Below are 10,442 nucleotides of genomic sequence, written 5' to 3'. Positions count from 1 at the left end.
CAGGGGGTAGCAGAGACATTGATTTTCATGGAGTCCTCAGCAAGTCTATTAAGAGTTAGGAGGCTGCAACCGTGGGATCAGAGCCGCAAACACAAGACGGAGGCAGCAAATTACATCAGGTCTACAGACTGCCTCAGCCTTTGAGCTTAAGGCAATGAGACACTGTCAGCTTTCATTTCAATGCAGTTTGCTCAAGTGAAGAAACTACCGAGTCCACCTCCAGGCCCCAGGCAGAGAAGACAACAGGGCGGTGGGGGAGAAAGAGGAAAAGTAGGCAGGCAGAAATGTGCAAAGCCACCCTGAAAGCAGACAGCACTTTATTGAAGTTTACAATGGAAAAGTTCAAATCACCTCCCACCCTCCTTGCACATTGTATTAAAGTTCTCCGTATTCACAGTGACAGCTCTGGCAAGGTCAGAGTCAAGTCAGTCCCCAACTTTCCTCCCCTGAGCATTCAGGATTTCTCCTATCAAAGCTGCTTAGCTTGTGAAATCGAAAACGTGGACTTCTGTCGAAAGATACGAACCCCATTAAATCTTGTCTTTCACAAAAGCAGCACACTTTTTAAAGCAACAACAAAAGACAGTCATAATAGCCTACTAGGCTCAAGGTTCAGAAGCAGCCTTGGAATTTCAATGATGCAGGAATCAGATCACAATAATGGATTTGCTACAAATGCCCCCTGCCTCCTCCGATTAAAAAATGTGGGTTGGCTAAAGTAAAAACACGCTGTTATGTGGCAGCAACATCCTTGAATCCGATGAATTGGCATGTATCAGGCAAAACGAGTTCTTCTCTCATTGTGAGCATAAAGGCTGCTAAGTCTTTTTGTCTTTTTTAATTTTAGCGGCAGAATGAGAAGACAAGCTTTCCTCGCTTCAGTGACAGGCAACTACTGCAAATGGGAAGACATACATTTCCAAGGCCCATTCAACCAAAGCAACGTATAGCATTGTCATCAAGAAAGTATCTGTCCTAGGCATGTGCCCACACACTGAGAAAGCAACCTCTCTCTCTTCCCTTTATGGCAATATCCACATTGGGAGTACTGCCTTGGTTTGCTGCTGTGATCACAAACCTTGGGCTCACGCTCTTCCCTCTCCCTTTCTTGTGTGTGTGTAGGGATTTAAAGCTTCTGTTCCGGTTTCAGAACAAATTGTGATTTGTCACTGCGTCTAAACTCGCCAAACTGTGGTTTTCTGTTACTTCTGAATCAGTCCTGTCTTTGAAGGAAGAAAAGTAGTGTACGAAGCAGCCCTGAGAGACACCATTACTTCCAGCTCAGGTTTTTGAGGACTGATATAGATTTTGTTAACTGGCACAGAGAGCAAAAGAAAGTCCAAGGAACAGTAACAAGCAGGAGTAGGCAATGGGTAGCCTGGCGACTCCTTAAAGCTCCCTATTAGGCCTGAATCCCAGGCAGCCCATAACTATGAAAAAAAAAATTGGTGCAAGCTGACAGATGCAGGCAAGGAATTCTTTAAGTCTCTTACTCGCCCTCTCAGACAAGAGATTTTGGCAGAATTCTTCTCTTGCACACCTCAGCTACTGATGCAGGTACATGAGAAAGGCAGGAAATGATAACGATATGGTTCATAAGAGAGGAGCATAAGCAAAGAACCCTGTAAAAATCTTCCACTGCTATTTTGGAGGATGGGACAGAGGAGGAGGGAATTAAATAGCATTTTAGTGGGCAGAGCTAGCATTGCTGGCCCTTTAGCCCTTTCTCAGTTTAAAATAACCCTCCTTTAAAACTTAGTTGCCCAACAGGGTGTAGTTTCTCACTGTTTATGCAATTGCTCAACAATTCATGTCCTTAGAAGTCAGACAACTCGTGTGGGATGCTGTGCCCAACAGCTTCAGTTTCCCCAAATGTTCTCAAAGCACGTTGGATTTGTCACTTGTAGGATCATGAAGAGGCTTCTGAAATGGGGCAACTCCCCTGTACAAGCTGACCGCATTTACTAAAACAGTTGTCACTGATGCATTAAAAAAAAAAGAGTGGTTCATTGTTCTGAAAGTCAGGGCCTCAGAATGAACCTCTTGTCCTGAAGGAAGCTTCCACAGCAGTAATAGCGGCCCAACAAGTCTTGGGCAGCTGAGCAAATATATCCAATAGGAAAAGCATGCCTGGTACCAGCAGCAGCAAGTCTGAAGTCTTGCTGAGGAGCTCCAGTTGCTCTTTCTCCCATGGCTTCTCTGTTTGATTGAGGAAACAGTGGGAAATCCCGTTACCTCTTCTCGATCTTCTGCTTCTGCAAGCTGAGGGAGGTGAAGCTGGCCAGGAGGTCAGTAACCTCGTCCACCTTCCAGAGGGGAGGGAAAAAAGGGTAAGAACATGTTACAGAAGTCAAATAAGAATATGATGAAGGAAATGAAATTTGTGAGGTGACAGAATTCATTAATTCACGGAGAATGGGACTTGGTATTGTCCTGTTGAGCAAGAGAAATTTCTGCTACTGAAGGACAGAGAGAAAAGAGAAGTATGTCTACAAAGGTAAGAGACCTTAAAGAATGGGCGAGAGGGTAAGGTCAGGAAAAGGGATTTTTTTAAAAAACAATAATCATTTTTCAACAATAATCATTTTTCAACAATGACCATTGCAAGCTTTGAAAATGGTGCAATTCATCAACAAAAGCCACAGTTTAAAATTTGGTCCCTGATTCATGAGGGCTGGCAGTGAGACTTGGGACTGTTAAAAGGATCTGCTGCCATGCAGAAGCAGAGTTGCACAGGCTTCCTCCTGTACCAGATTTGATGGAAAAGAAATCAGGACAATGGCTTTTCCTTCTAAGTGGAGCCACAGCTACTAAATCATTTTATTTTCACAGCAAAGCTATTGCAACATTGCTTCTAGCAAGAAGAACCACGTGCAAGTGGAGTGGGCAATGCTCTGTTGAAATCAGGATAGCCTTTAAAATTTAAACTACTCCAACTGTACTGATGGGTCTTGAACTCTTCATCCTTATGTTTCTAATAACAGAAACTAATGTGCTGTCACCAATTTGACAAAGTATTATTAAACTAAAGCTTTCCCCCCACAATGTCTTGTAAATAAACAGTGTATCATTTAATAAATATATTTTTCTCTACCCTTCAGGAGTCTCAAAAAGGCACTGTCATTTTGCAACACTGAAATATATTTAAACTTGGTTAAGTCAGATTTTAATTAAATATACAAAATCCCCCGTCATTCATTCACCTGCTCTTTTGTACTAGTCTTCTGTAGCCTGGAGCAAAGATCATCCAGCTGTTCCCGATGTTCGTGGCGCCCGAGGCGTTCAAGGTATTCCCGCAACATCTGGATGATCTGAAACAAACAGCATAGGAGAGATGGGATTTACTATGAGCAATGGAGAGGGTTCACACTTCTAAGTATCGGGTCAAAATTTAAGTACTGTAATTCTGCTATAGGTTTTGATGAATTCTGAAATAAAATGGAAGCACATTTGAAATAAATAAAACAGAACAAATGAGAACACCATGGCTTTTCCACTGGCACAGAAACAAACTAAATATACTTTTCAGATCAGCAGACTGCTTTGCTACTATTAAGATTGGACTTTCCCCCTATTTTATATGTATATTAAATCTGACAGCAGATGGCAGGAGCCTATTTTCCTCAAGGGTTCCTGGGGGGGGGGGGGGGGGAATGGCTTTTATAGAAAAAGTTCCATAAGAAACTTCTATGCGCAGAAGATCAACATTTTGCAACTAGGCTCCATTATACTATATTATGTATTAGATTCCTTGCCCACCCATTCTCCTTATCCTTATTACCTGCTTTACTTCCAGGCACACAGCTTCCAGACTCTGTGAGAGGCCCTCCTGCAAGATGTTCAGCTTCGACTTGGCCAAGTGCAGAGGGGTCCGTCCAGCTCGATCTAAGGCGTCCACTCGGGCTCCTGGAAGATGCACATGCAGAAGAAGAAAGGGTGTTTTAAGGATGAAGATAGCCCCCTCCGGATATCTATAAACAGAGAAGGCAGCTTTCTAATTGGCATTACCTCCACGAAGCAGTGTGGTGATGATGGGTACATGGTTCGTGCAGGCAGCTGGGGAGGGAAAACACGAGACACACAACTAAGTAGTTACAGTAACTTGGTGGGGGACAGACTCTGCTTAATGGGGTAACGGTTGGCACATGGCACTCTCACAAAGGTGCCAAGAAATCCTCAATTCAAATCTCAACTTTGAATCCCTAGTCGGCCTTAAGCAAGCTAATACTGCCTCAGCCTCAGCAATCAATTTCAGCAGTATGGAGATAAGGATTCTAGAGATAATGTCCCCATTGGCATGTAACCTAAACCATGGCTTTTAGTGCTACACCCAGAAGCCGGAACAATTCGGAGCAAAACCTCATGCACACATCTTTCGTCCTCCTGCACAGCCAGGAGAAAGTCTTCACCTGCATTTACTTTCAGTTCCTCCTAATGTGTTTTGTCTTTTTTATATTGTCGTTTTATGTAGTGAACCGCCCGGAAATCTATGGGTATAGGGTGGTATACAAATCTAGTCTCAGTTTGGCTTCAAACTCCCTAAGGCAGAACAGCTTCTTCTAACTCTCTCCTTGGAGTGCTGAAGAAAATCCAAATATCCTTAAGCACACAAGTTGCTACTGTGAGGCAAAGGAAGGAAAGAAGATATAAAGGAAAGAAATAGGCAGGTCAAAGGTAAGGCCAAATGTGACAACATTGCTGCAGTCTGGTGGGTGTGAGAGACGCTTACCCAAATGCAGGGGGGTGTTCCCCAGCCCATCTCGCTGGTTTGGGTTGGCTCCATGGTCCAAAAGCAAGTGCACTAAAACACAAACAGACCCATCCTAAGTGTGTCTTGAATTTGATGGGCAAAGAAAACCCACCAGATCTGAACTATTTACCTCTACAATTGATAAGACTGGCTATTCAACAGAGCCGACTCATTGTTACAAACATGTTACCATTCAAAATTTAAAAGCATATATAACATAAAACAATGCTCTAATCATAGCAGCAGTAAAACATCTCACTTTTTAATGATTGGTTTCTTGCATTTAGCCAAAAAGGCTCTTGGACTGACTTACAAATATCAATACTACTTCTACTTCAATTCCATCAGCCATCCATAAAAAACCAAGAGCCCCCTAGCTCTTATATATGCTCACTAAAGAGAGACATTAAGAAGATCATTTTTAGAGCCCTTCCAAATGATAACAAGAAGGGGAGCAATCGTATCTCTTATGGCAAAAGTACCCTTGCCTGAATCTCCCCAAATCCATCCCTCACAAAGTGCTCCACAAGAACTAGGATCTCCTGTAATAAAACGCCTATTTTATGTCCCCTGAAACTCTTTTAGGTTTGCACACAGCGTATTAAGAAGCTATCATATGCACCAATGTGCCATTCTTCCTTGGAAGGAGCTTCTGGTGTTTTCAAAGTTCCTTCCCGTTCCTGCTCTCTGAAAGTCTTTTAACTAAACATTTCAGGACTCATGAGACAAAACTTCAGCTCCTCTTGATATAGCTGTCAACGTTTCCCCCTTTTAAAGGGAAATTTCCTTATACCGAATAGGATTCCTTGCAAGAAAAGGGAAAAGTTGACAGCTATGCCTCTTGAAGGAGTTCAGAAATATTCTGACAATCTTATGTGACACCACAATATTTTAGGAAGAATATTCCAAAATTGTATCAGTGTGCATAACATCACTCCTCAGTCTCCTTGTACATGCTGGGTGGGATGCTTGAAAAAAGGATATGGGTGTTTTTTTTGTTTTCTGAAGCTCAGCTTTTAAAGATAGAAAGAAAATGATTAGCAATCTATCCTGGAGAAATGGGGCCAGAAGCTGACAGGCCCACCTCATTTCAATGTGACTCACCAATACTGTCATTTCCATTGCAGGAAGCAAAGTGCAAGGCCGTTCGACCTTTGTCGTCAGCTGCACAGGGGTCCACCCCATCTTCCAGAAGCTGCTGCACTGGTGCCACCAAGGAAGACAAGACAGCAGTCAGAGAGCTGTTCGGTTGGTGATTCATCATTCAAATTCCAATTTCTGTGTCCGGGCTGTGGAACTGGATCTAGCTGGTGGGCTAGATTGTTATCCCGCCCCCTGCCCCAACTAAGTCCCCTTGAGCCAAATCTGATAGCTGGGCAGGACAAATGCATACTTCACAAAGTGCCTTTCAAGCATTTTACAGGATTTGCCAAAGAGCAAAGTCTTTTGAAGCCCTTTGCATGAGGTTCTACCTGCAAACCCCTTTCATCTGCCCCACACATGATGTCAATGGGATGCGGGTGGCGCTGTGGGTTAAACCATTGAGCCTAGAGCTTGCTGATCAGAAGGTTGGCGGTTCGAATCCCCGCAATGGGGTGAGCTCCCATTGCTCTGTCCCAGCTCCTGCCAACCTAGCAGTTTGAAAGCATGTCAAAGTCCAAGTAGATAAATAGGTACCGCTCTGGCGGGAAGGTAAATGGCGTTTCCGTGCACTGCTGTTTCGCCATAAGCGGCTTAGTCATGCTGGCCACATGACCCGGAAGCTGTACGCCGGCTCCCTCGGCCAATAAAGCGAGATGAGCACCGGAACCCCAGAGTCGGCCACGACTGGACCTAATGGTCAGGGGTCCCTTTACCTTTTACAGGGAAGATGGGCATGGCCAAAATGAGGAGGCAGGCCTTGTTAGGTAGATGGGCCAGAGGTTTTCCATTGATGAATCAATGGATTCTGGCTTGAGGGCACTGGCCTCCTTAAGAGGGACTGTTGTAAGCTACTCTGAAGGCATTTGACAGCTAAAGAGTGGGTAAAAATGCTTTAAATGAGTGAAGCTTATACCCTTGTATACTTATCATTCCTTCCATTTGCCTTAAAGCAACTTGTTCTAGGACCTAAACAAATAACAAAAAACAAGCCTTGATAAACCTTTTCCACTCCTTGCGTGGAGTTGGACTAGACTTGCCAGAGTAACTTGTCTGTTGCGACAGCTCACGTTCGTCCTTCATTTCTAAATATGAGACGTTGTACTACTCAGTAACTCCACTTAAGCTACTATTGAGCACTGTGCGCTAAACGAGATTCAAGCTGTTTGTACATGGGTGTTTTTAGCCTGTCTTTTTGTAGTGCCTTGCCTTGTAATTTCACATGTATGCTTAGTAATAAATGCTTCAGCAGCCGGAAAAAATACTAATAGAAAAAAAATATGAGTGAAGCTTATAGCTTGGTCACTAGAACTTCCTCAGTTCACTAATTTCCTTCAAGCTATTGACAAGAGTCTTTTAAAGGTGTTCCTTCCAAGGGGATTTTGAAACCACCGAAATCCACAGTTCAAAGCATTCTCCTTACCATGCAGGAAACCACATTCTTGCTGGCTACATTTCTAGCTTACAAGATACACATCGCCAGAACTGATGTAGAAGACAACAACACACAAAGATATACACTAGGGCCCAAATCATGTAACCGTACCTGTTTCTAAATCATTAGAATTGGCAGCTTCTCTCAAGCGTTTCAAAGCTGTGGAAAAAGAGAGGGAGAGTTTTTTGGAAAGCGAATAGGACAAGAAGAACTGCTTAATTCCTGACTCCTACGCTTGTTCTAAAAAATAATAATTCAATAATTCAGGTTTTGCAAAACAGATGCTTATTCATTTCTCGTTTCCTGTACACAAGCCATACCTTTTCACAAGGCTGGACTTATTTTATGGGATACAACATTTGAAAGTTAGCAGGAACTATGTCAATTAACTTCTCTGATACTGGGGTGGGGGTGGGGGTGGAGACTGGAAAAGTCAGAAAAACTGGAAAAGTCAACTATCTCCATTATTAGAGGAATGGAATAGAAACTATTGAGCATGGTACTGATGACCAAATTAAATTACAAGAAAACCTAGAGAGGGATTTATAGTATAATTTTATATAATATTAGAAACAAAGAAGAAACTACAAAAAATGGAATGGCATTTGTAATTGTTTAAGGGTAAGAACTTAACATAATGCTATGTTATATGCATGCTAAAAGTTAGGACTGATTATACAAATAATATTTCTAATTTATGTCTGCATTTAAGATTTTTACATAATGCAATTTATTTTATCCAGCTAAATACAGTTTTTGTCTACCTAATATTCATTGTGACCGCCATGCAGAGGCTGCTTGTTCAATTCCCATTGACACTAAACTGGGTATTTCCTGCATTTCAACACTATTCTACTTTCATATGCACTCCTTAAAAAAAATCTAGAAGGCCATCTGCTTCCCCACCATATAACTCCTGTGCAAGAGTGTTCATATGTTAAGAAAAAAATTACAGGTGCAAACAGCAGCAAGGCCTCCCCCACCCTGTCCGATAGTCTCTTATTTTGTAAAGTTTTACAAAAGATTTTGACGGTTTTGCACTGCCCCATCTTGTACATGGGAGTGTAAATTTACCCACAGCCTGGCTGCATTCATGTAGCCAGTCTACCTGCAAACTGTTTTTTCTTTCAAATCACTTCCTCATTTTGCACCCTCTCATAGAAGTGCACTCTGAAGAAACTCTTCAAGTGATACTCTATTTGTATAAAGAGACAAGTGTGACTCGACAGGGTATTCTCATCTCTTTTCTTCCCATGCAGTGACCCAGAAGAGAGTATCTTTCCCCCTTCTCTTTTGCTTGCTATTTCTCCAGGTTCTGCAAAGCCAAAACTGACTTCACTTGGGCTGCAGTCCTATGCACACTTACCCAGGAGCAAACTCCAGTGGGTCTTCCCACTGCATAAGAATGCTTAATAGTCTTGCTCTTGTAAGGCTGCATATTCAGAATTATTCAAACCAGATCAATTAAACTTCAGATACCCTTTCTACACCCAATCAGGACAGCAACATGCCCCAAACCTTCAATAGGTAAAATGAAGGTTCTAGTTACTATAAAACCAAGCTACTGTGGTTAATTCAGATTTGAGTGTCACTATTGCATCCCACCCTTTTTCTGGGGAGCTCAGCATGGTACTTTGTGCCCCATAAGCACACTTTGGTCACTACACTACAGTGGGTCCGCAACAGAAGAGCTGAGGCACAGTGGATCACAACTTCCAGGCAGTGTAGCTGAAATACCTGACCATGTGACCAAGCATGAAAGCCCAGTCCTGTGGCGGTTTATTCAGTGCACAACAGGCCTCACTTCCTAGAAAGCACATTTGGGGTGGAAGCCCAACTCTGTGCTTGTTTATTGGGGCACAGCTGCCCGGGAATCCCCACTGAAGTTACACTCCCCTAATGCATATTTGCATGGGTGCAAGCCCTGCTGAACCCATTAGGATTTCCTCCCAGTAAAGCATGCCACAGGTTGGGCTTGGTAGTCGTGCAATAATAATAAAAAATAAGTTTATTATTTATACCCTGCCCATCTGACTGGGTTGCCCCTGCTACTCTGGACTACTACTAATTAATATGAAGTTTATTATTTATACCCCGCCCATCTGACTGGGTTGCCCCAATCACTCTGGGCTACCAATAATAAATAGTAATATTAAGTTTCTTATTTATACCCCGCCCATCTGAGTTGCCCCAGCCACTCTGGGCTACCACCGTCCCCCCAATCTCCTGGACAAATCTTTCCCAGCACAGGCCCGGCGGCGGCCTGGAGGTTCCCTCACGCGGCGCGCCGACAAGGCGGACGGGGGCAGCCCCCTTCCGCGCCCAGCCCCTCACCGTGGATCTCCTTGCCGGTAGGCCCCACCTTGCGGTGCAGCCGGGCGGCCTTGCGGCGGCGGCCGACGAGCTTGCACACGCGGTGCTCGCACTGCCACGGCAGCTGCAGGTAGTGCAGCGAGGCGGGATCCGGCGCCTCGGGGACGGCCCGCAACGCGGCGCCGAGGCCCGTCAGGGAGAACATGTTCGCGGAGGCCGGACTCGGGTCTCCCGCGCTGCCGCCGCCGCCGCCTTCCATCCCCGCCGTCGAGGCGCCAATGCGCGTCCGGGTCTCGAGCGAAGCGGGCCCAGGCTCGGAGCGCGAAGGCGGGGGCGAACTCGCGTAACCATAGGAACAATAGAATGTGGGGCGGGGAGGAGGGGGAAGAGGGAAGAGGAGCGAGTCCGGCCGCTGCCACCGCAAACATCCACTCAGGAGCTCCGCAGAAGCCGCCGCGTAGCCAATGGCAGAAGGCGAGCGACTCTAAGAGGCGGGGCAAATGACGTCAGAAGAGGGGTCGTGCGCCAAAGAGATGTTTTATTTGAGAAAGGAGCCCCCACGCAGGAATCCGCCATATGCGGGGCTACATCGACGGGCCAAGCTGCTAATGTTAATAATCGTTTTCTTTTCTTTTCTTTTCTTTTTTGTAAATAGCAAAAGCTTGATGTGGCTGGGTGGGAATGCTAACTGTGGAAGAGAAATAAATTGGAGTATCTTGGAAAGAGGGGATGGCCGGCTGGAGCTCCAGACATGTGCAAAGTTCTCCTTTTGTTGCACTTTTCACATGTAGGAATCCACAATGA

General features: G+C 44.5%; 1 protein-coding gene across 2 annotated transcripts; it reads right to left on the bottom strand.

Moving 5' to 3' along the window:
• Window positions 1–300: 300 nt before the first annotated feature.
• On the bottom strand, window positions 301–10,123 carry ANKRD54 (ankyrin repeat domain 54). 2 transcript variants are annotated; one of them, XM_028745509.2, is made up of 8 exons: window positions 9,688–10,123; window positions 7,437–7,484; window positions 5,855–5,953; window positions 4,730–4,801; window positions 4,009–4,056; window positions 3,782–3,906; window positions 3,204–3,311; window positions 301–2,306 (listed from the first exon to the last, which is right to left on the bottom strand). In XM_028745509.2, the coding sequence occupies exons 1-8, from the start codon at window positions 10,064–10,066 to the stop codon at window positions 2,232–2,234; spliced, it is 954 nt and encodes a 317-aa protein (XP_028601342.2). In that variant the 5' UTR covers window positions 10,067–10,123; the 3' UTR covers window positions 301–2,231. The 2 variants fall into 2 exon arrangements, with proteins under 2 accessions (XP_028601342.2, XP_028601343.2); XM_028745510.2 differs by having other exon boundaries at window positions 9,660–10,018.
• Between the last annotated feature and the right edge of the window lie 319 nt (window positions 10,124–10,442).

The sequence above is a fragment of the Podarcis muralis genome, chromosome 10, assembly GCF_964188315.1.
Source record: "Podarcis muralis chromosome 10, rPodMur119.hap1.1, whole genome shotgun sequence".
NCBI lineage: Eukaryota > Metazoa > Chordata > Lepidosauria > Squamata > Lacertidae > Podarcis > Podarcis muralis.
This window is presented reverse-complemented; position numbering and strand designations above follow the sequence as displayed.